At 46.4% G+C, this 23,969-nt stretch overlaps 1 protein-coding gene across 6 annotated transcripts in view; it reads right to left on the bottom strand.

The window, feature by feature from the left end:
* tnrc6c1 (trinucleotide repeat containing adaptor 6C1) overlaps window positions 1-23,969 on the bottom strand; it is a 68,125-nt gene that overhangs the window by 3,718 nt on the left and 40,438 nt on the right. For 4 of the 6 annotated variants that reach the window (XM_029123124.2, XM_029123123.2, XM_029123125.2 and 1 more), the window contains 14 exons: window positions 17,489-20,095; window positions 11,136-11,336; window positions 10,094-10,314; window positions 9,915-9,972; window positions 9,690-9,832; window positions 8,492-8,659; window positions 8,008-8,157; window positions 7,563-7,682; window positions 5,857-5,940; window positions 3,701-3,929; window positions 2,889-3,053; window positions 2,277-2,456; window positions 1,333-1,482; window positions 572-733 (listed from right to left, as the gene is read on the bottom strand). In XM_029123124.2, coding sequence (XP_028978957.2) covers window positions 572-733; window positions 1,333-1,482; window positions 2,277-2,456; window positions 2,889-3,053; window positions 3,701-3,929; window positions 5,857-5,940; window positions 7,563-7,682; window positions 8,008-8,157; window positions 8,492-8,659; window positions 9,690-9,832; window positions 9,915-9,972; window positions 10,094-10,314; window positions 11,136-11,336; window positions 17,489-20,095 — 4,638 coding nt within the window. The remainder of the gene's footprint in view (window positions 1-571; window positions 734-1,332; window positions 1,483-2,276; window positions 2,457-2,888; window positions 3,054-3,700; window positions 3,930-5,856; window positions 5,941-7,562; window positions 7,683-8,007; window positions 8,158-8,491; window positions 8,660-9,689; window positions 9,833-9,914; window positions 9,973-10,093; window positions 10,315-11,135; window positions 11,337-17,488; window positions 20,096-23,969) is intronic. The other 2 variants (XM_029123126.2, XM_029123127.2) reach the window with 2 other exon arrangements.

Here is a 23,969-nt window from a genome sequence, read left to right as displayed (position 1 = left end):
TGAAAAAGGTTTAAAAGAAAGCTCAAGACCCAGGTATATCTCATGACTGCCCAAAAAGAGGGCCCTAAAGTAGTAGTTCACAACCAGGAGTACCAGGACCCCTGGGGGTACTTGAGAAGACTCATGTGACAATCGGCTAACTAGGACAATGCACATGAAGGTACTTCAGAAGTACCCAGTGTACGGCAACATTTAGCTGATGTTACAATAACTGAAAAGGAATAGGAACCGGTGCCCTAACGGCAGCATGGTCCCAGTTGCCCATTTTCTCTGGCCGTGCTACACACAGTGGAGCCCAACGGCAGCCCAACAGGACCGGAGGGAAGACGTCCAGGGAAGCGGCACAACATCAGAAGTGATTGTAAGGATGGGGATGTTGGGGGAGAACCACTGATGGGGAGGACTTCAACTAGCTGGAAGCAGAAATCTCCTCTAAACACAGATATAGGATCAGATTAAAATGTTTCCAATCCTATCCATAAGCATACAGGTTATGAAATAGCATGATATAACAGCCGAGCCTGTATCTGTGATTAGGGACAACTGCTACCTCGCCTGAAAAACTGTGTACCTGGGTCGTCCGTTTCCGGGGAAGACAGACTGAACGAGCTAGGGTAGGCACTGACTGGCCAATCGTTGGAGGGAGGCAGGGCCTCGTTCTGAGAAGAGACACTGACTGGCCAATCGGTGGAGGGAGGCAGGGCCTCGTTCTGAGAAGAGGTGGGGGAGGACCCTACAACAGTGCATCCAGTAAAACAAACACAAAGAAGAGGAAAGAGAAAATAAAATACATAGAATAAATGAAAAGTGGATGACAGAATAGCTGTAGTGCTCTGGTGCTGTTTGATATGGAAGAGGAGCTGATGACAGAGCTAAGTGTTGAGAATAATGTGGACTGATGTTGTGGGTGCTGGTGGTGATATACTGTACAGGCAGTTTAGGGAATAAAAGAAGAAGCATTAACAGAAGAAATACAGCAGGCCACCTCTGCTGAGAGAATGATTACATATCTCGTCATAACACCTAACTATTCTTCCCTATTAGCATGCAAATGTACTTACTATGACTGTCATAAAGTTTGTCCTAACCAGCTAAATGACAAACAATATAAAATATACTCACCCCAAACCACTGGTGCAAAAAATAAGCACCACTTTCTCCATTGTAGTGAAACTCATTGTTCAACCCATTTTAAAAGAACCTTTCTTTAACTACATCACAATGACAATCCTATAACAAGAACTAAACCTACCCCCCCACCCCCCCCATCCCTTCCCTGGTCCCTCTTCAGCCCAACCCAGCCTTTGTCCTTCCCTGTTTTTCTGCTCTCACCTCCGCTGCGGTCACGCTGCAGGTAGCGGTTGACGTCCTGGATGTTGGTGTTGATGGTGGGGCCACTGGGAACGCTTCCTGGGGTCATGTTAGGGTCGTTCTCAGGGTCAATGTTCTGCAGGCCCTTCCAGGGTACGCCTGGGCAGAACTCTAAAGGAGGAAGTGGGGAAACAGGAATACAATTAATTACCCCCTTGTTATTTTTTGACTGATTACCTGGTTAAGGTCAGTAGATTAGTATAGTAGATAGAACAGTACATGAAGATGGCCTGGTAATCCTAATTTTATCTGAGTCTTAATCAAAATGTAAATGTATCCCCATTTTGTGTGGAGGAATGTTCAGGCAAAACAGAATTCTGGTTTTCTTCCATTTTCTACAATGTTATAAAATAACGTATGGAAGCACACTTGTGTACTTCCTGTAATGACAATATGGGGGAAATGACAGATATAATACCATATTGCTGCTTGGAGCCATCAGACCATTTAAACAGGCAAACACAAAAATCTCCAGACGGCCAATGGAGGCCACCACACAATCTTGGAACTATAGCTTGGTGACCTGGGGCTAGATAGCAAGCAGACTGTAAGACTCCTCTTGGTGATAGCCAGCCCCAGACACACGAGCCAGCCCCAGACACACGAGCCAGCCCCAGACACACGAGCCAGCCCCAGACACACGAGCCAGCCCCAGACACACGAGCCAGCCCCAGACACACGAGCCAGCCCCAGACACACGAGCCAGCCCCAGACACACGAGCCAGCCCCAGACACACGAGCCAGCCCCAGACAAACGAGCCAGCCCCAGACAAACGAGCCAGCCCCAGACAAACGAGCCAGCCCCAGACAAACGAGCCAGCCCCAGACAAACGAGCCAGCCCCAGACAAACGAGCCAGCCCCAGACAAACGAGCCAGCCCCAGACAAACGAGCCAACTAACGGACCTGGAGGCCAGGTGATGTTAGAGCCGTTGACCATCTTGTCATTGGCACTCTTGCCCTGGCCCCAACTGTCAGGAGGTGGCACCAGGGAGCTAGTGGGTGACTCTGAGCCTGGCATCATGCTGAAGGGGCTGTACCCATCATCTATCTGTGGGGGCTTTCCGGGGGGGCCCAGGTTGGCACCTGACAGAATCAGGAAGTTGGATCAGTATGACAAGAAAACAAAAAACAAATCAAAAGGAGCTAAGTGTCAAGTTTTTATTCATCTAGCAGACTGGATTATTCTATGTGAGAAACAGGAGCAATATGGGTTAAGTGACTTGCTCCAGGGCAAAACAACCACTTTTCCTACTTATCGTTCAGGGGATTTGAACCAGCAAAATTGGTCCAATGCTCTTACCAATAGGCATTTCCCAGTAAATAAAGCAAGATAAAGAGTCCCATCTTAAAAAGTACTAAATAAACAGTTTAAAAGATCATATTTTGAATAGGACACTAGATGTTCTCTTGCCATGGGAGGCTGACATATGAAACATCCATCAGCCTATAATCAGATTAGTTAAGTGCAATAAAACATCACTGTCCCAACATTAGGACACGCCCAGCTGTTTATACCATGCTTGCCCAGGTTAGGTTCCAGGGGGGAGGAGCCTCCTGACAGTCTCTCCATGGGGTTGGGGTGTGTCCACTGGGAGAGGCGGGACTGGGGCTGGGCAGGCTCTTTCATGGACAGGCCCCCCACATCCATGAGGTTTACATTCATGTTAGGAGTCAGTCCACCTAAGAGGAGAAACAGGGGAGAGAAGGGGGAGGGAATATGGGGGTAAAATCAGATAGGACAAGTCAATTACTAAAGGATGAAAATAAGTAGTTACTTTATCTGATCATTTGTATACTGTCACAAATGTTGCAGGGTTAAAGCAGTATTGCATGTAAATGTGGTTTTGAAATTCCTCCACAGTAATGTGAGAGACTGAACAACAACCACAGGAAGAGTCAGGGCCAATTTTAGCCAAGATGTTCCTGAAAAAGAGATTTCTACCCTTTCCTGGTTAAATAAAGGTCAAGTTAAAAAAAGATTTAGATTTCGGTGATTGCGGCTATTCATTTTTCACAGGGGTTGTGTCGCATAACCGCTGTTCATTATTCATTAAAAACCTTTTTAGGCACTGTAATAACTTCACCACAGTATGTATCTGTTAGTTAATGCATCCTAACAGATCCCTGAAAGCACAGGTATTGACCAGGAACAGACATGTATAGAAGACAGGTCTACCTGATGGTACCCTCAGTCCTGCTATCAATCAAACAAAACACTAATAAAGAGCTTTTATCAACAACAACAAAATGAAGAAAGCTGTTACAAAGAGAAAGCATGAACCCGGCGGCCCTGCCATGTTCGCTGTGGAGAGAAAGTCACCACTCACAGAGGGGATAGGGGCCGTAGGAGTTAAGAGAGGCCTGGAGCTCTTTGGTCTGCAGGTCGGACAGGCCAGGAGCCTGGGGGTGGCTTGGGAAGGAGTCCATGGTTGTTTTGCCGTGGTGAACGCCAGAGGACAGGGAGCCAGGGGGCTGCTGCTTCATGAGGAGGGCCTGGGTCAGCTGACGCTGGTGCTGTTGGATCTGCTGCTGCATGTTGTTGATTGTACGTGCGACCTGCAGGGAGAGCAGGTGACAGAGACAGGCGCGAAGCTCGCTATCAGCTTATCGGGAAACCGTCATTACAGAAAGGAATCCTATGCAACAGCTACTCGGCAGAAAGGCAAAAGAAGTCCTATAATCCCATTACTCCGCTTTACGAGATTATTGAGGATGCAGGAACATGTCCAGCATTACCTTAGATGGTAAATGCAAGGAAATACTACATCTACCTAACAGAGCCAGAGAATGTCAACACTCAAGTCCATGGACGTTCGGCAAAAGGAGACTTGGAAACAGACTATGGCTATACAGTTGCTGTGTGGTATTTTCATTCTAACGCATGGTTTTCCTGCATTCAGAACTCAAAAGGCAACAGTCTTCCCAAAATCTCTCACCGCCTCTGTGGCTGCAACATGGTCTCAGGGGAATACGTAAATGATAATACGTAAATCTGCGACACCTGGTTTCGTATATGTAACGTAACGTTTGGTTACATTACAATGTGCTACCAAAACATATGATACATTACAAATGCTACTAAGACGTATCATATATTATGAACGCTACTAAAAGTTAACATATATTACGAATTGACACAAAACTTAAAACTGACTCAAACCAGCGACCTCAAACTGTCTCCCCAGGTGGGCCCCATACCCACTGCTCCAAATAGGGATTTCCCTTATGGAGGGATGAGTACCAAGGGCTCTTCAATATGTTATGAATGCATATAAAGGTAACAGTTAACGTTAGGATTCACATCACTAGGGTTGAAGTTAGGGTTTGGGTTAAGGATATAAAATGAAAAAGATGAGTTTTAGGTTTGGTTAACATTAGGTATCACAATACTGGGGTTAATGTTAGGGTTATGCCCAGCAACCATGTGAGTGCAGTAAGAGTTAAATAGTGACAAGTGGATGGGTGAAAACATCCCTGACTTTTAAAGCAATGGCCGCAAGTTCAAATCCAACCGAATGTGAATGTTTTTTACTTCACACGAACGTTACTTGACCTAACATAATATCTTCCAAATTCGGCAGTCAAATATTTTTGTAAAATGGTTTACATTCAGGCTGCAAAACATGATTTTGCCCACATATACAGAACACCCACACATGAAGAAAAGAAAAAGTACAGTATTAATACTGCATATAAAGAAAACATGTGTAAAGAATACTTGCTTGGTTGCTTTTAGGGAGGACATTGTAATGTGCATTAGCTGCTTAAGTAGACACGGATAACAGGGCAGATTGAAAACTATAATAGTTATCTTTTTCAAGTGTGTAGCCGGATATTATATAAAGTATATCAGAGGGGCTTCCAGTAGAGTCCAGAGAGCAGTGTTTGGGGTACCACCTTTGCCTCAAAGTTGGAAAATTCCTGTCCTAACGGATAAACCAAACCAGGTCTTTAGTCCAAGAGAACCATCAAGATTATCTAAGCTTCTAAATACACCACAAGGTACAGTAATCTAAGCTTCTAAATACAACACAAGGTAATCTAAGCTTCTAAATACACCACAAGCTCAGTGGCCTGCCAAACCCTACAGATGGAACCACTGCAAGAGATGTGAGGAGCAGTCTGAAATTGGCTCAGTAGCTGCAAAGGTCAAATCAATTGAGATCTGAGACCAGAAGTAAGGACGTAACAGGGCAGGCAAATACAGATTAGAGAAAACACTGGACACTAAAGAACATGTTCCATTCCATCATTAGTTAGGTCTTTAAAAATACCCTAAGTGTAGTAGTTCATAATTAAATGTTAATAATTATTTTCTCTTATCCGTGTTCATGTTCTTTACGTTGCAGTACACTCCGCCGTTGTGGCACGCGTATGTGTAATTAAGGAAAACATGGATCAATAGATATGTAGGCAATGTTGGGTAAAGTCTGGTGTATGTGGATGGGAAGGCGGGAGGAAAGGGAGCCAGTGGGACACTCACTTGCTGCTCTTGCTGTCGGATGGGGCCAGAAACATTGCGCTGTGCTTGCAACATCTGCTGCTGAATTTGTAAACGCTGGTACGCCTGCCGGGAAACACATGCTTATCAACACATCCACAGACAAACACACATGCCAATATACTAACAATGATGCATGAGCAAACAACATTTTCCAGTTATTACAGAATCTGATCATTCAAACCAAAGTGACTTTCACAGTCAGTTGGTATCGAATCTGTAGAGAAATAGATGATACACAGAGAATGAACTGGGCCAGGTCCGCACCTTTGATACACATTTTTAGATTTTATTTACTGAGTAGAGACTCCTGCCAAATGGGAACCAGGTGGATCTGAGACCCATCACCCAAAAACTGTTTCCTAAATCAACTAAGATGAGAAAAAAAAAACAGCGCATAGCAGTTTAGTCGGGATATTAAATTGGTCATCTTTCAGCAGAATATTACACATTTCTTTGAATGACACGGAGAGAAACATGCCTAAACCAGGTGAAGAAGGAAATCAGGGAATGGGTATGAAAATACTTCAAAGGCTTTGATTATCCTTTTGAGCATGGCCAAGATCATTATTTATACGTGTAGGGTGTACGGCATAACCAAGACCCTGTCTAGTTCAGGCCATCCCTCCACGCTAGAGCCATCTTAAGAAAGCCCACCTTAAATCCTGTATCACGTGGCAACATGTTGTGGGGATGTTTCTCTTTGTTAGGAACTGGGCAGGATGGATGAGAAAAAATATGGAACAATGTACATAAACTGCTTTCAGCCAGATAAATTTTTTACAAAAAAATAATACATCACCCAGACAATGACTCAAAGCTACAGCCCCTGAATATCTTTGGCATGACTTGAAGATTTATCAATTGACACTTTCATGGAACTTCATAAAGGGTAAACAGTTCAGCCAAATAAATTTAAAAGGTCAAACATTGCCAAGGTGTGCAGAACTGGTAGACATCCCAACTGTCACAGCTTTACTTCCAAATGTGCTTCTACTAAAAGGTAGTATCAAATTAAGGTATTTTAGTTTTGTATTTTTTATATATAATTCTATTTCACAATAAAAAAAATAGTAAGTGTGTGAATCTGTGGCACTGACAAAGAAAATTGAAAGGTTATAGGAGAGTGTAGACTTTCTTTGGCTAATCAGTTGCAAAATCTTGACACTAATCTCGCCGTACTCACCTCAAAATAAAACAAACAAGCTGCTGTCTGATGATTACATCAGCCGAATCTCCTATTCTTATCTACTCATGTAAGTACACACATGCACGAATGCACGCCCTGGTTAAATAACAGCTTAATAACAAACAGCACACGTCTGATAATATGGACCATCATCATTTCTGGAGAAGTGAATTATTTGGTGTCGGCATTTTATTTCAAGGTTCCCCCCCAAAAATGAAGTCCCAATTTAACCCTGTGATGATGTGTGAACAGAGTGCATCCGTATGATGTGTGAACAGAGTGCATCCGTATGATGTGTGAACAGAGTGCATCCGTATGATGTGTGAACAGAGTGCATCCGTATGATGTGTGAACAGAGTGCATCCGTATGATGTGTGAACAGAGTGCATCCATATGATGTGTGAACAGAGTGCATCCGTATGATGTGTGAACAGAGTGCATCCGTATGATGTGTGGAGGAGTTCTATGGTAAACTCAGATTGAATATAAGATAACTCACCAGTTGCAGCTGGTATAGTTGGTTCAAAAGGGTCATATGTTGAGGGTTTATTGGTGAGCTTAAAAGTGCAGGATTCAGACCAATGTTTTTTGCTGCAAACTGTAAGAGCTGTGCTTGAACCTAGAGAAGAGAGACCCCCCATGAAAAAAAGTTTTTTAGAAAACATCAAGTAAGAAAAGAAAAATGGTGGACAAAACTGAGGTGCTCAAGCACCTAAACTATGCTGAGGGGGTTGGTGCAGTGTGCGCGTGTGCAAAAGAAGATGCTAGGAGGAGCTGAGAGGTGCATAACATTCACCAGATCAAGTTAAGCACTAACCAAAAGACGACAAACCAAGACAAGGAGCACTGCCTATCTGGGCTAGTGCAAAAGACATCTTGTTTGAAATTTCCATTTCAAAGGTTTTACAAACGCTTCCCCCCCTGGTCAGTGCATGCGTTTGTACCTGAGGGGAGAGAAACTGAGGCACTTGAGCACGTAGACTAGGCTGGGAGGAGCTCAGAGGTGGCACTGACGGCTGAGGAGGTGGCGGCTGCTGCATCTGCATGGCCCGGGCTTGTGCTGCTCCACCACTCCCAAACATTCCACTCTGCACCTGGAGGGAGGGGGAGGGAGAAAGGGGGGAGGTGGGGGGTGGTGGTGGTGGGGGGGGGGGGGGGGGGGGGCGGACATGTAGAAAAGAAGGAGACAACAGGATTACATGGATTGGTGGGCACCTGACATAAAATGTCTAAGATATGACAAGACTGGTGAAAAATCCAAACCTACAGACTCTATACTGGGCCAGTTTGTTTGTTCAAACATCTCCTGTCTCACGGTCTGCCTACCTGCCTTTCCCCATTTCAGCCTCTCATCTTTTCACCTCGAGCCACGCCCATGGCATACGTGCGTTATATACATCCCACAGTGGTAGACCGTGTGCTGCCTACCTGTCTGTTGTTCAAATTTTGCATGGCTAGGCCCTGTGGGCCACCCAGGCCCTGGCCGGGCAGAGGCAGGGCAGTGCTGGGCAGGGAGCTGAGTTTCAGGCCGAGAGACCCGGGGGAAGGCATAAACGGTGAGGTGTGGACGTCTTCCACCAGGCCACTACCACCGTCCTGCACCCACACAGACAGGTACAGACACAGGGCACACAGACAGACAGTGTCACCAGTACACTCTCAGTGTGTGTGGACAGAACAACTCAGTCTGGGAGGCGGTATGATCAGATTCAGACAGACCTGAACACCACTTACAGAATGGCAACTCGCCCCTCAAGTGATGTATACAGTATCAGGTGTCCTGGCAGTATTGAGGAAATGTACTGCATTCAATATACAGTGTCTTGGCTGTATACAGTATTATGTCTCCTAACTGTATTAAGTAGAAAGTGTTCTGGCTGTATACAGTATTATGTCTCCTATCTGTATTTAGTAGACAGCCTCCTGGCTGTATACATTATTAAGTCTCCTAACTGTATTCAGTAGAAAGTGTCCCGGCTGTATACAGTATTATGTCTCCTAACTGTATTCAGTAGTGTTCTGGCTGTATACAGTATTATGTTTCCTAGCTGTATACAGTATGGTCTTCTAACTGTATTCAGTAGACAGTGTCCTGGCTGTATACTGTATTATGTCTACTAATTGTATACAGTATGGTCTTCTAACTGTATTCAGTAGTGTCCTGGCTGTATACATTATCATGTCTCCTAATCATATTCAGAATAATATATCCTGTCTGTATTCAGAATCCTGTGCCTTGGCTGTAAAGCATCTTTTTATTGAATGTATATGGGGATACTATGTTTAGGGGGTTATGGGTCAGGAGTCACACTGTACGAGCATGCCATATTTTGAAACATCATGTAATGTCCTCCAGGTGTTTCTCTTCTAGCAGTTGCTTCCCACAGAGGCAAGTCCAGCTCTGGCACTTAAACAGCACAGTTCAATTCACTGCTAGAGTCATAACTTGTGTGTGGCTGTTCTGTTTAAGTACAGTCAAATGAAGCTGCCTGACACTTCGCTTTTCAGGAAGTCATTCAATTTCTGTGATTCCAACGGTGCACCCAACACATCAAATGAAGAAACGCTATCGCATAATTTTATATTTTTTTTTTAATCAAAATTTTGCAGCCTTAAGTCACACTACCTTGTCCAGGAAGGGAGAGCGGTCTGAGGAGGACTCTTTGGAGTGGAGGGGAGGCCGGCAGCTCTTGTTGATCAGACTGTTGTTGTAGTCAGACATGCCCAACACCCGCTTGTCCAGTTCTGTCTTCTTCTCCAACAGGGCACCTAACACAGGGATTTTACCAACACTACTGAACTGACAGGCGCTGCAGACGGGAATTAATTTGATGAGAGGGACAGAACTTACTCATGGCCTGGTCCAGGTTCATGTTGTTGCTCTTCAGAGCCTCCGCCGCTGGATCTCTCTAGACACACACACAGTAAGAAATATCCCAAAATGTGTATGCAGCATGTAGTTCATTACTATATTATATAGGAATACATCACTGGACCTTCACCCAATAGGGAACAGGAAGCAGTACTCACCGGAAAGCCCATGTCTGTCAGCTGCTTAACCAGGCGACTCATGACCCATGCTTCCTCCTGCTTTCCTGGAATTTTCCCCTTGGGTGGGCCCTTCTTGGGTCCATTGCCCCAGGAGTTGCTCTCCTGGGAGGCCTGGCTGTTCCACATGTCACCATCGTCAGGGTCCCACTGTCCCCCAGACAGACCCAGGTCCTCCCCTCCACCTTGCATAGATTTAGGAGCTTTAGAGGAAAAGGCAAAATAGGATAGATGTGGAAGAGTTTCACTATTTCAGGAGTAGAAAGACATTAATGGGGGAATATGTTAAATTATTACAGTACTACTAGCATACATACAAGCAAAAGTGACCAGTACACATCTGCAATTAATGTTTTAATTAAATGTTTCATTATAATATTTTACTAAATTGATCTGACCTTCTAGCCAGGTCATCTATCAGTTTGCTTTGACTTGAAATCTCATTATACATGCTTTAGACAGTCGCAGTACTAGCATTCCCAACCTAAACCACCCTGGACTAGCTAATACTATTCAGGTCTCATTTGGTAAGTGAAGACGAGGAAGAGAAGTCGTGTTATTATTAAGTCATGATTATACACAGTGCCTCTTTAATACTGGAGATCCAATGGAGTGTAGTCAGCCACCAGAGGTCAGTGTTGCTACAGACTTAGTCTAGGCTTTAGCATTTAGGTGTCCTTGACTTGACTCCTACCTACAGAGCAAGGATCATGAAGTACATTAAGCAGCAAATCTTTCCTTGGGCGGATAGTCAGGGGGAAGGAACAATCATTTGTAGACGGCAAATAGATACACAAGAAGTTCAGGCATATAAAGTTTGGCTAAAACACAGGCCTAATCATTTCAAATAGGGCTTGAAATTATATAGGATCACTGTTATGAGTGCATTGGAATGCTTGGGATAAGATTTTCAAAATCACTGAGATTTGTTTTTTGGTATATGGTACATATATTTTTGCTCTGTAAATTTAAAATAACTTAACAAATAAAAACTATCGGGGAACAGTACTAAAGTTCTTCTCACCTTGTTTGCAAGGTGCAGATCCCATGGTTGGGTTACCACGTCCGTAAGGTTCTGGGCCATTGTCGCCACCCCCCCAGCCACCATGGTTCCCAGTGGGCTGCCCCCAGGCCGAGGTTCCGTTGTCCACACTGACCGGAGGGGGCGCAGGCTCCCCCCACGAGGGTTCTGGCTTGGGGTGGCCACTGGGCAGTTCCCCCCAGCCTGGGAGATACATGGGAACAGGATGGTTTTAGTCAGGACACACAGGATTGGATTGTACAGTAGAGATAAGGGCTGTCAGGCTTCATTGAGTAACTTGAGGATTTTGATTGCAAAAAATTTAAATGACTGGCTCAAGGGTTCAATTAAACAAAAATGGTCGTGAACGTTGCGGACGGCCTTGCATGGTCGCAGCAAAAAAAGAAGAAAGGTAGAGGTTCAAAGTTCTTCTATCCAACACCATACTATCTTTCTTATACAGATTAAATGTCAGAATAATCAACAGAATACTCGATTACCAAAATAGTGATTAGCCACAGCTGTAATACAGATTCGAACATACCTAATAATAACTCAATAACCTGACACCGACTCAGCTTAATTTGGTTTACAGGCAATCTGAGCATGTATTCCTACAAGACCTGGGCAAATCCATTGAAAAACCTAACATGTATTGGTTTTCTCTGAGCAACACTACTCTTTCCATCCGCTAACAGATGGTGGCTCCCACTTGGCTCAACTGTTTTCATGTGCTGGTTAGTAAACATCATTCTAGGGCTTCCTCAACCACGTGTGCCCATGCAAAGTTGCCATGGTTACACACCCAGATGGGGCACCCGTGATTTTGTTGTTGAAGTCAGAGGAAGGCGGGCCTCACAGAGGGGGTGGGGCCATGGTGGGATGGCATCACTTGCTAATTTGGTTATTAAATTAGATGGAAATCCGAGAGGGCAGATGAGGTTGTGTTTTTAAACGGATCATCGGCTTGGAGCTTTGTGTGTGTGGTGTTTGCCACTTAACAAGCTTTTGTGTTTAATTCTAATAAGTAGGTACACAGTCATTTCCTTGTTATTATATGTATGGTAAAATCATGCAGTTGATTATAAGCTGTCGATTTTTAACTAAACTACTCATAGGGTTATTCACAGTTAAATTGTTTTGACTTATTAACACAGGTTGATCTATTCCCTGGACTAGGCTAAATGTGAAGGTTTTGTCCTACGTTTTTGTCACAACAAATAAAGCAGTGGCGGTGGATCAGGCTTTGGTTTGACCTTGACTCCAAGGTCTATCTGCCGCTTTGGATCGGGAATCTCATGCGCATGTGTGTCCATGTGAATATCTACATCACATTTGGATTTACGAAAAATTAAATTGACGATGTAGCCTAAGTCTCTGCATTATATTTGAACAGAAGAAATAAAAATGTCCCAAAATAAATATATAGGAAATACTGTAAGCTACAATAGTCTGTCAGTAGATCAAGGTCACAGTCTACTTTGACAGTGATCAGAATTGTCTGGTGTTTTCATACTTTACACACTGAAACAAGACCATTACCAACATAGGCCTGACATAAACACTGCCTATTTATACAACCTATATACCTATATATGCCACATGTCAAACCTATGTAAGACAGTCAGTCTAAATGGCAATGTAAAGTAATTTTCTTGACAGACAGACATACAACAGCCATTCAAAACTGTCCCACTGACAACCTCTGGTCAATTGAGGCTACAAAGTGGCTACCCACAGGTGAAGGCTACATTACCACAATCAAATTGCGAGTAAAGAGACAAGCGTGAGGCAGCTGGTATGAAGAAGCATGCTTGTAAATGGCATACGTGAAAAAGCTACAGAACACCCAATGAAGCTTTTGAGTCCAGAGAAAAGATGGACCAACAGCCTCAGACAACAGAAATGTTACCTGTGTATTTCAGACTAGAACGCAAAATCATTTATAGTGCCTTTCCTAAAAGACCCACAGTCAGTTGTTAATCTACAAGTGTGAAACCTGTATGGTTTGTTTGTTATATCTGTATGTTTCTCATTTTCATTGCCAGTACAGCTTATTCAGATGCAGGAAATTAAAAATACTTATCAACTAATATATCATCAGAAGTGCAGGAACGGAAGCAGATGCCAGTATTCAGTTAAACGCACTGTTTAAGAGTAAACATTTTACCTCCAGTGATGTTTTTAAATTATGGCAATGAGTGGATTTACTTGCGTAGACAAAGAAGCAAACAGACTGATTCTCCTTCGATCTGATAATTCAAATCTGAAGAATACAAAGGGTTGGCTAAATAAGGATTTCATTTTGGACACAAATTTTGATCATATGTATACTGGAAACTGAAAAGGAACACAGGAAATGTTCATTTGAATGTGATCACAGAATATATATACAATGGGGAGGCACAGATGCACGGGCCAGCCACCAGCATCACCTGTTTATAGACAAAAAAAATTATTAACCCTATCAGCCGACACACCAACATGAACTAACAAAAGCCTAGATGTTTTAGATGCTTTTAATGTATTGCAAAAATGTCCCCCCTGTACACCAGTCTCTATTGCTTATCAGCTATATTTTCTTTACATTATTTTACAATACTTTAACATCATTCCCTAATAATAACCTACGTCCTCCCACTCACTTAACACACTGTTTCCCTTTCATTGTAATTCAAGCGGAGCTCCGCTGCTGCTAAATTGTGATGCGCCACCACATAGAAACTGACTATTTTAATGAAATACTTTGTTAACCATTAGGTGCAGTTTATCAGCAAGTGCATTTCAGCAGAGCAACAACATCTGGCACCCGATTGGTGTGTCAAGCTAGTGAGGTCAGAGAAATGCAACTGGCTGTGTCTGTGGACGCGCAAATTTGTGTTGAACTGTCATTAACTGGCTGTCACATTGATATAAAGAAGATAGCCATTGTCTGAGCGACAACCAAAGGTAAGAAGCTAGCTAGCTAACTGTTACAATAGACTAGCGCCATGCAGGCAACATTAGATATTCGTCAGCAACAATAAGACATCCGTTTTCTCCGGACTGCGCAAGTGGAGCCTAGAAGCGTGAATGTTTCTTACTGAGTGAGTGACTGAGTCAGTGACTGAGTGAGTGACTGAGTGAGTGACTGAGTGAGTGACTGAGTGAGTGAGTGACTGAGTGAGTGAGTGACTGAGTGAGTGAGTGACTGAGTGAGTGACTGAGTGAGTGACTGAGTGAGTGACTGAGTGAGTGAGTGACTGAGTGAGTGAGTGACTGAGTGAGTGAGTGACTGAGTGAGTGACTGAGTGAGTGACTGAGTGACTGAGTGACTGAGTGAGTGACTGAGTGACTGAGTGACTGACTGAGTGACTGACTGAGTGAGTGACTGAGTGAGTGAGTGACTGAGTGAGTGACTGAGTGAGTGACTGAGTGAGTGACTGAGTGAGTGAGTGAGTGACTGAGTGAGTGAGTGACTGAGTGAGTGACTGAGTGAGTGACTGAGTGAGTGACTGAGTGAGTGACTGAGTGACTGAGTGAGTGACTGAGTGAGTGAGTGAGTGACTGAGTGACTGAGTGAGTGACTGACTGAGTGACTGAGTGAGTGAGTGACTGAGTGACTGAGTGAGTGAGTGACTGAGTGACTGACTGAGTGAGTGACTGAGTGAGTGACTGAGTGACTGACTGAGTGACTGACTGAGTGACTGACTGAGTGACTGACTGAGTGACTGACTGAGTGACTGACTGACTGAGTGAGTGACTGACTGAGTGACTGACTGAGTGACTGACTGAGTGAGTGACTGACTGAGTGAGTGAGTGACTGAGTGAGTGACTGAGTGAGTGACTGAGTGAGTGACTGAGTGAGTGACTGAGTCAGTGACTGAGTCAGTGACTGAGTGAGTGCGTGAGTGACTGAGTGAGTGAGTGAGTGAGTGAGTGACTGAGTGAGTGAGTGACTGAGTGAGTGAGTGAGTGACTGAGTGAGTGACTGAGTGAGTGAGTGAGTGACTGAGTGAGTGACTGAGTGACTGAGTGACTGACTGAGTGACTGACTGAGTGACTGACTGAGTGACTGACTGAGTGACTGACTGAGTGACTGACTGAGTGACTGACTGAGTGACTGACTGAGTGACTGACTGAGTGACTGACTGAGTGAGTGAGTGAGTGAGTGAGTGAGTGACTGAGTGAATGAGTGACTGAGTGAGTGACTGAGTGAATGAGTGACTGAGTGAGTGAGTGACTGAGTGACTGAGTGAATGAGTGACTGAGTGAGTGAGTGAGTGAGTGAGTGACTGAGTGTAGTGAGTGACTGAGTGACTGACTGAGTGACTGACTGACTGAGTGACTGACTGACTGACTGAGTGACTGACTGACTGACTGAGTGAGTGACTGAGTGAGTGAGTGAGTGAGTGAGTGACTGAGTGAGTGAGTGAGTGAGTGAGTGACTGAGTGAGTGAGTGACTGAGTGAGTGAGTGACTGAGTGAGTGACTGAGTGAGTGAGTGAGTGAGTGACTGACTGAGTGACTGAGTGACTGAGTGAATGAGTGAATGAGTGAGTGACTGAGTGACTGAGTGAGTGACTGAGTGACTGAGTGACTGACTGAGTGAGTGAGTGACTGAGTGACTGACTGAGTGAGTGAGTGACTGAGTGACTGACTGAGTGAGTGAGTGACTGAGTGAGTGACTGAGTGAGTGACTGAGTGAGTGACTGAGTGAGTGACTGAGTGACTGACTGAGTGACTGACTGAGTGACTGACTGAGTGACTGACTGAGTGACTGACTGACTGAGTGACTGAGTGAGTGAGTGAGTGACTGACTGAGTGACTGAGTGACTGAGTGACTGAGTGACTGAGTGAGTGACTGAGTGAGTGACTGAGTGAATGAGTGACTGAGTGAGTGAGTGAGTGACTGAGTGAGTGAGTGAGTGAGTGAGTGACTGAGTGTAGTGAGTGAGTGAGTGAGTGACTGACTGAGTGACTGACTGACTGAGTGAGTGACTGACTGAGTGACTGAGTGACTGACTGACTGAGTGACTGACTGACTGACTGAGTGAGTGACTGAGTGAGTGACTGAGTGAGTGAGTGAGTGACTGAGTGAGTGAGTGAGTGAGTGAGTGACTGAGTGAGTGAGTGACTGAGTGAGTGAGTGACTGAGTGAGTGAGTGACTGAGTGAGTGACTGAGTGAGTGAGTGAGTGAGTGAGTGAGTGAGTGACTGAGTGACTGAGTGACTGAGTGACTGAGTGACTGAGTGACTGAGTGACTGAGTGACTGAGTGAATGAGTGAATGAGTGAATGAGTGAGTGACTGAGTGACTGAGTGACTGAGTGAGTGACTGAGTGACTGAGTGAGTGACTGAGTGACTGAGTGACTGAGTGAGTGAGTGACTGAGTGAGTGAGTGAGTGACTGAGTGACTGAGTGACTGACTGAGTGAGTGAGTGACTGAGTGACTGACTGACTGAGTGACAGACCCTTGTAATAGCGTAGTGGTTAGAGAAGCGGGCTACAGAATAACAGGTCCTGCGTTCGACTCCCGTAACAGTCAAAACACATTATGCCTGAGGTTCTGGGCAGACAAAAAGTAAGCTAGCTACAACCTTATGTAGCTACGTAGTAGGAAGCCTAAAATAAAACCGTTCCGGTGGATATTAGGATTTGCTCAGGACAGACAGACACTTCGCTGGATACATGATTCTCTCGTCTTTTCACTTAAATAAGTCAGATATATACTGTATCTGACTTTCATGAATGGTTAACTAGCTGTTAAAACTGACCGTGGCAAAAGAGGATTTGTTCAGGATAGACAAAAACTTTGCTGGCTACAAACTTCTGTAGCTACGCTATGGGAAGCCTAAAATGAAACTGTTTACTGTTATATTGCGACTATTTCTGTGGGATTTTCGAATTGTCTTAGGATATCTTCAGGATAAACAAACACTTTGCTGGCTACACAATTCTCTAGTCTTTTCACTTGAAGAAAAAGTATGTTATCGTCACCTATATTGTAGTTATTGTATCAATGTCAATTATGTCAATGTACAGTGGAAACAGAAAAGTCTGGAGCCAACATAAGCATAAATCACTGATGAAGCCCAAGCACCAGCGGAAACATGGGAAAGTTTTTTGGATTTTTCCATAAGGCATGTAGAAGAGACAGCAAGAATCTGGCTAAAGGTTCTCTGGTTAGATGAGACCAAAATATAATTTCCTGGTCATAATGCAAAACATTCTGCTCACCACTAAAATGACTGACCACAACCAAAATGCCTCTGACATAAACCCCTATTACAGTGTAGAACTAACACAACAAAATAGACAACTCATTAACCCAGAAGTAGTACAGTATAAGCCATCCATCCATTATGGCTTCTTACCTGGACCCATGAGGGGTGGTCTGCTGTGTGGTGGATGTCCAGTCTGGTGAGGCACAGCTGGGTCCATGGGCACACTGTTCAGGCCTGGACCCTGGGGGTTGTGCCCCCCGTGGCTCTGAAGGGGTGGTGGTGGACCGTGGTATGTGTGAGGATGGTGGGAAAGGTGATGGGATGGGTGGGCGTGGTGGATATTGTTGTTGCCAGAGGAGCCAGAAGAGGAGTTCCCCGGAGGGTTCCCTGGGGGTCTAGCTTGGGGAACCCCTCCCGGGTTGTTCTTGTCCCACAGGTTGACTGTCTTGTTGTAGGCACCTGGGTCACCCCAAGCAGAAGTACCATCATCAATCTCCATCTTGCGTCGTATGGAGGGTGGGGAAGGTTCCTCCCACCCTGTGGGCTCTCCTCCCGAGGGGTCCTGCTTACCCCCTCCTCCTCCCCCGTTGCCCCCCCAGCCTGATCCACTGGGCTTTACAGGGCCAGGGCCACCCCAGGAGCCAATGCTTCCTCCTCCAACTACACTACTACTACTGGAGCTCTCCTGAGGCTTGCCACCCCATCCTTGGGTAGGGCCACTGGGGCGCTGAGGAGCCATGGCTGGCTCACCCCAGCCACCTCCACCACCTCCATTTCCTCCACCATTTCCACCCAGACCAGGTTTACCCCAGCCCCGGTTGCTCTCTTTCCAGCCTCCTTCTCCCTCCCAGGGAGGGTTGGTGGTAGTCCCATGCTTCTTGCCTTCTCCTGGCTCTCCCCAGTCCCCTCCACTTCCACCACCACTGTTGCTCCAGCTGCCCTGGGATGGCTTGGGCCCCTCCCTCCAGCCCTGAGTCTTCGGGGTCTTGCTGTGTGGGTCATCCCAGCTGGGGGACTTCTCCTCAGGAGCTCCCCAGGACTGGTTTCCACCTTTGGGCATATTGGGGCCTGGCCTTGAGCCTCCTTGTGGGGGGTTCAACCAAACTCCTGGAGCAGTGGGGGGCTTCTTGTTGCTCGGTGGCTCACCCCACCCAGAGCCTGGTTGGGTGGTTGGAGGCATGGAACCCCCCCAGTCAGGGGCAGCCTGAAGACCACCCCGATGAGTGGGGCCATGGTTGGAGGGCCCCTGAGGAGGCTCTGTGGGTGTATTGGGACCAGAGCCTCCCCAGGAGTCTGTCCCTGCGGCGTCTGCCTTGCGTTGGGCGCGGGCTGCCTCTTCCATGTCCCAGGAGGTGTGCTGGCGAACGGGGGTCTGGCCCCAGCCCGTATTGCACAACACTCTCGGGTCCAAGTCAGGGGCAGGTAGTAGGGGGACTGATTCATCCCGGGATGATCGATCCCTTCGACGGGAATGCCCCGCTCCTTCCATGCCCTCGCTGCTGCCTTCGCTTGCTGCTGCAGTGCTAGGGGGACGGGTGCTCCATGAGCTGGCCTGCTGGTCAGGCTGGGGTGGAGAGCTGGGGGAGTCCCAGCCCCCTTGGCCCTCCCCAGAATGCTGCTTTCCCCAGCTATCCCCACTGCTCTTGGCCCCCCAGCCTCCAGATGTTCCACCACCACTGTTTCCATGGCTCCCCCAGCCACTGGCACCAGAGTCCCAACTTGAAGGCTCTTTGGAGGTGGTGACTGACTTTGACTCTCCATTGTTGCCCCAGATGGAACTGTCATCCTCTCCGTTGACCTGCTGGGGAGAAGCAGCAGGGGGCTGACCCAGGGAGCCTATGCCTCCAGAAGGGCCTCCCCAGCTGGGGAGACTGCAGATGGGGCTGGGTGTCTCGTGCTGTTTGCTAGTTTGATTTGGTCCATCAGTGTTAAGGTTCAGAGGTTCTGAGCTAAAAGACACATTTGTGGACAGGGAGGGGTGTTGCTCTGGGGAGTCTCCCCAGGCATTGACACACCCTACTGGCAAGTTGCCGTTGGTACAGCCCCCCATGGTTCCTCCTCCGTTACCGTTTCCCTGGGCGGGAGGAGTGTTTATCGGCTTGCAGAGGTTAGAAGGGGGTTGAGACGGGGTTTGGTTGGGGTTGACTCCCCCTAAGCTGCCTCCGTCCCCATCGTGACCCAGCACAGGCCAGGCTGAGGGGTTGGCATTGGGGTTAAGGTTCAAGTTAAAGTTAGAGGTGGTGGAGGAAGTTGAGCCCCAGCCCCTGCCTCCCCCACCTCCTCCCATTGTGCCGTCACCCTTTCCCTCCCCACCCCCAATCGAGGAGGACTGGGCAGGGACATGGGGGGAGGAACCGGGCCCGGAACCCCAGCCACGATTGGATGCTCCCGGGCCTGAGGCTATGCCGACATGGTGATTGGCTGGGCCACCAGGTCCAGAACTGGCCTCTTTGCTGCTGGGGTGGTTGGCAGGGAAGTGGCCTGTCTGGCCGTTGGCCCCTGTGGCCATGCTCATACTAATGCTGCTGCTGCTGGCCGGACCACCAGGGTCAGTGTCCGAGGGACATCCTCCTGCAGGGCCCTGGCTGCTGCGGGAAATGGAGGGCCAGGCCTCTGTGTCGCTATCGTCAATGATCACTGGATCCCAGCCGCTGTGATTGGTTGACGCCGAGGCGGAAGTGGAACTCTGATTGGCTGGCTGTTGTCCCCAGCGGGGATTTTCATACTGCGCTCCGGGGCCAGTGTGTGGGGGCAGCTCTGTGGGAGATAATAGAGGATACAAAATGGGGAAAGGGAAAAAAGGTATGTCATTACACAAAGTAGATGCCATGGCAACCGTTAAAAGCATCTAAATATAGCAGAAGAAAAACACCAGATGTGCCATAAAAGCATTCTGATGATGCAAGATAAAAACTTAAATTTAACAATAAATACATAAATACATAAATTAATAAGCATTAAGGAAGGAAAACATGGTTTAAGCCAATAAATGCAAGTCTGGTTAACCAGTGGAATGTTAATAAAACAATGGTGACTGCTATGGTACATCTTTTAATGCATACACAAATTGCTGTGGATCAGTGTATCTGCTAAATGCAAATGTTTAACCAGGCTTATGGAAAAAGGGAGATGATCAGGACTGCTTGTCACTGAGTAGTTACGAAATGAACAATCAGAGTTGACTGGGAGCCCAGCTTTACACAAATGACATGAGCGCATGGTGGGTTAACTGCCAGGGACAGAACAGATTTTTCACCTTGCCATCTTGGGGATATGATCTAGCAAATCTATTGGTTACTGGTCAGATGCTCTATTGGTTATTGGCCCAGGTGAACCCCAAAACACTGACTGTTTGTTCCAAGAATCGATAGATTAAAGGGAACGCTTCAGTGAGAATTATCCAACGCAAAAACTCATCACCTCTACCAGTAATGTCCTTCCCAGGTTCATGCCGAAACCATGGCACACACTATGAAAACTGATCCTGATAAATCCTTAGATAAATTCAGGGCTAACACTAATACAGCCAACCCAGTTGTGTTGTCTGTGGACAAACCCTTGCGCACTTGCAAATGTCATTCATTTCAATGAGGGTATTGTTTTTCCATCACAGTATTCACATCGCTATGACAAACTTGAAGTGGGTTATGTTGCGTTTTGTTTGCTGCATGCTTTGAAACATCAACTTGTGGGACAATCTACCTAATGATGCTTCATTAATTAATTACAGTCTACTAAATTATTAAAAACTGATCCCTTTACAACAAGTTGACAAGCAAGCAAGTTTATTTACACCAGTTAGCCATAACATTATGACCACTCACATGTGAAGTGCATAACACTGATAATCTCATCATGGCACCTGTCAGTGGGTGGGATATATTAGGTAGCAAATGAACATTCTGTCCTCAAAGTTGATGTGTTAGAAGCTGGGAAAATGGGCAAGATTGTGATGGCTAGATGATTGGGTCAGAGCACATCCAAAACTGCAGCCCTTGTGGGGTGTTCCTAATCTGCAGTGGTCAGTACTTATCAAAAGTGGTCCAAGGAAGGAAAAGTTGTGAACCTGTGACAGGGTCATGGGCGGCCGAGGCTCATAGATGCACGTGGGGAGTGAAGGTTGGCCCATGTGGACCGATCCAACAGACGAGCTACTGTAGCTCAAATTGCTGAAAAAGTTAGTACTGGTACTGGTAGAAAGATGCCAGAACACACAGTGCATCGCAGTTTGTTGCGTATGGGGCTGCGTAGCCAAAGAACAGTCAGGGTGCCCATGCTGACCCTTGTCCACTACCAAAAGCGCCTACAATGCGCATGTGAGCATCAGAACTGGACCACGGAGCAATGGAATAAGGTGGCCTGGTCTGATGAATCATGTTGTCTTTTACATCACGTGGATGGCCGGGTGCGTGAGCGTTGCTTACCTAGACAACACATGGCACCAGGATGCACTATGGGAAACAGGCAAGACGGTGGAGGCAGTGTGATGCTTTGGGCAATGTTCTGCTGGGATACCTTGGGTCCTGCCATTCATGTGGATGTTACTTTGATAAGTCACCACCTACCTGAGCATTGTTGCAGACCATTTGCACCCTTTCATGGCAACTGTATTTCCTGATGGCATTGGCCTCTTTCAGCAGGATAATGCGCCTTGCCACAAAGGAGGAATGGTTTGAGGAACCCAACAACGAGTTCAAGGTGTTGACTTGGCCTCCCAACTCCCCAGATCTCAATCCAATCGAGCATCTGTGGGATGTACTGGACAAACAGGTCCGATCCATGGAGGCCCCACCTTGTAACTGACAGAACTTAAAGGATCTGCTGCTAACATCTTGGTGCCAGATACCACAGCACACCTTCTGTGATCTAGTGGAGTCCATGCCTCAACAGATCAAGGCTGTTTTGGCATCAAAAGGGGGGCCTACGCAATATTAGGCAGGTGGTCATAACGTTATGGACGATCGGTGAATATATCACAATTCATACATAGAAGCAATTCAATGCGCTTTACAAAGAAAAAAAGAGAAATATAAAAATATAACAGAACAAAAACAAATACCAGAAAAGCAATAAACAATAATAAAACATCATAATAATAAAACTCTGTTTAAGAAAATTTAAATAGAAAAAACTCAATAAAAACATAACTGGTAGACTCTGTAGTTTGATTCCATGAGGTAACTATAAAAGCTGTAAGGCTAAACAGCGTGGTTAAGTTTAAGCGCTCAGTCATAGGCATGTGAAAAGAGAAGTGTTTTTAACCTGGATTTAAAAGGCATAGCAATCTAATCAATATGACAGGAAGCGGCTTACTATTTGTTGTCAGTGGTGAATGAAAGATATTACACCGAGATAAATTCTGAAACGTGTGTTTGTGGCATAATGCTATGTATATTTCTGTAGGCAACTTATGCAATAATAAAATGTACCTGTTCAAAGCCAGAATCTAACATTACATGCAGTTCTTCAGTGATAACCCATTAATGTAATGTAATCTGCTAAAGTAATATAACTAGCGAGTGAACTTCAATGTTCTATACTGCGCTGCACTCTGCTGTACTGGTACAGACATGGTCTAGTCCAGTCCAACCAAATGTGGTATTGTTTCCCGGCAGAGCTCATTAGAATAACAGCCAGTGTGTAGAATAATAACCAAACATGCAAAGGATACAATGTTTCTATCTTTAACTATTCAGGATACATCACCATGAAGACAATGACAACAACAGTGCACCAACTTTCTGTTTAATTATATCCAAACAAAAATAAATCCATGGAGTGTTTTACATTATTGCTATACAGATGACAGCCTCCTACCTCCCTTTAAAATCTATCCATTATAGTTTACTGTCTTCGGGGTCAATTCCTCAAACCCAAACAAACTGCAGGACTGTTTTCACATCCAAAATAGAAAGACCACTGCTGAGAGAGCTGTGGGGAACAACTAAGTTATAAAACTATCCAATGAAGCAGCCTGGAGCATAAGGAGCGAGTCAATAGAAAAGCAGGAGCCCATCTAGATGCCTTTCCATGGTAATCACACAACCGCTTGGCAAGTTCCCTCTGTGTTGTTTTTACTGTGCCTCTAAAGCACAGCCTCTTCTGGTGTCTGCTCTTGAACTAGGGAGAAATTAACTTTGTGTGCAAGTTTGTTGTGTCCTGCCTGGCTGTATCTCTTTCTATGCTTCCATGCGCCCGCCTGTCTCTCGGCGCCCGACGGCGTCAGCCTGTCTGTCTCTCGGCGCCCGCCTGTTTCTCGGCGCCCGCCTGTTTCTCGGCGCCCGCCTGTCTCTCGGCGCCCGCCTGTCTCTCGGCGCCCGCCTGTCTCTCGGCGCCCGCCTGTCTCTCGGCGCCCAACGGCGCCCGCCTGTCTCTCGGCGCCCGTCGGCGCCCGCCTGTCTCTCGGCGCCCGTCGGCGCCCGCCTGTCTCTCGGCGCCCGTCGGCGCCCGCCTGTCTCTCGGCGCCCGTCGGCGCCCGCCTGTCTCTCGGCGCCCGCCTGTCTCTCGGCGCCCGCCTGTCTCTCGGCGCCCGCCTGTCTCTCGGCGCCCGACGGCGCCCGCCTGTCTCTCGGCGCCCGACGGCGCCCGCCTGTCTCTCGGCGCCCATCGGCGCCCGCCTGTCTCTCGGCGC

This window comes from Esox lucius, chromosome 11, assembly GCF_011004845.1.
Source record: "Esox lucius isolate fEsoLuc1 chromosome 11, fEsoLuc1.pri, whole genome shotgun sequence".
NCBI classification, from domain to species: Eukaryota; Metazoa; Chordata; class Actinopteri; order Esociformes; family Esocidae; genus Esox; species Esox lucius.
This window is presented reverse-complemented; position numbering and strand designations above follow the sequence as displayed.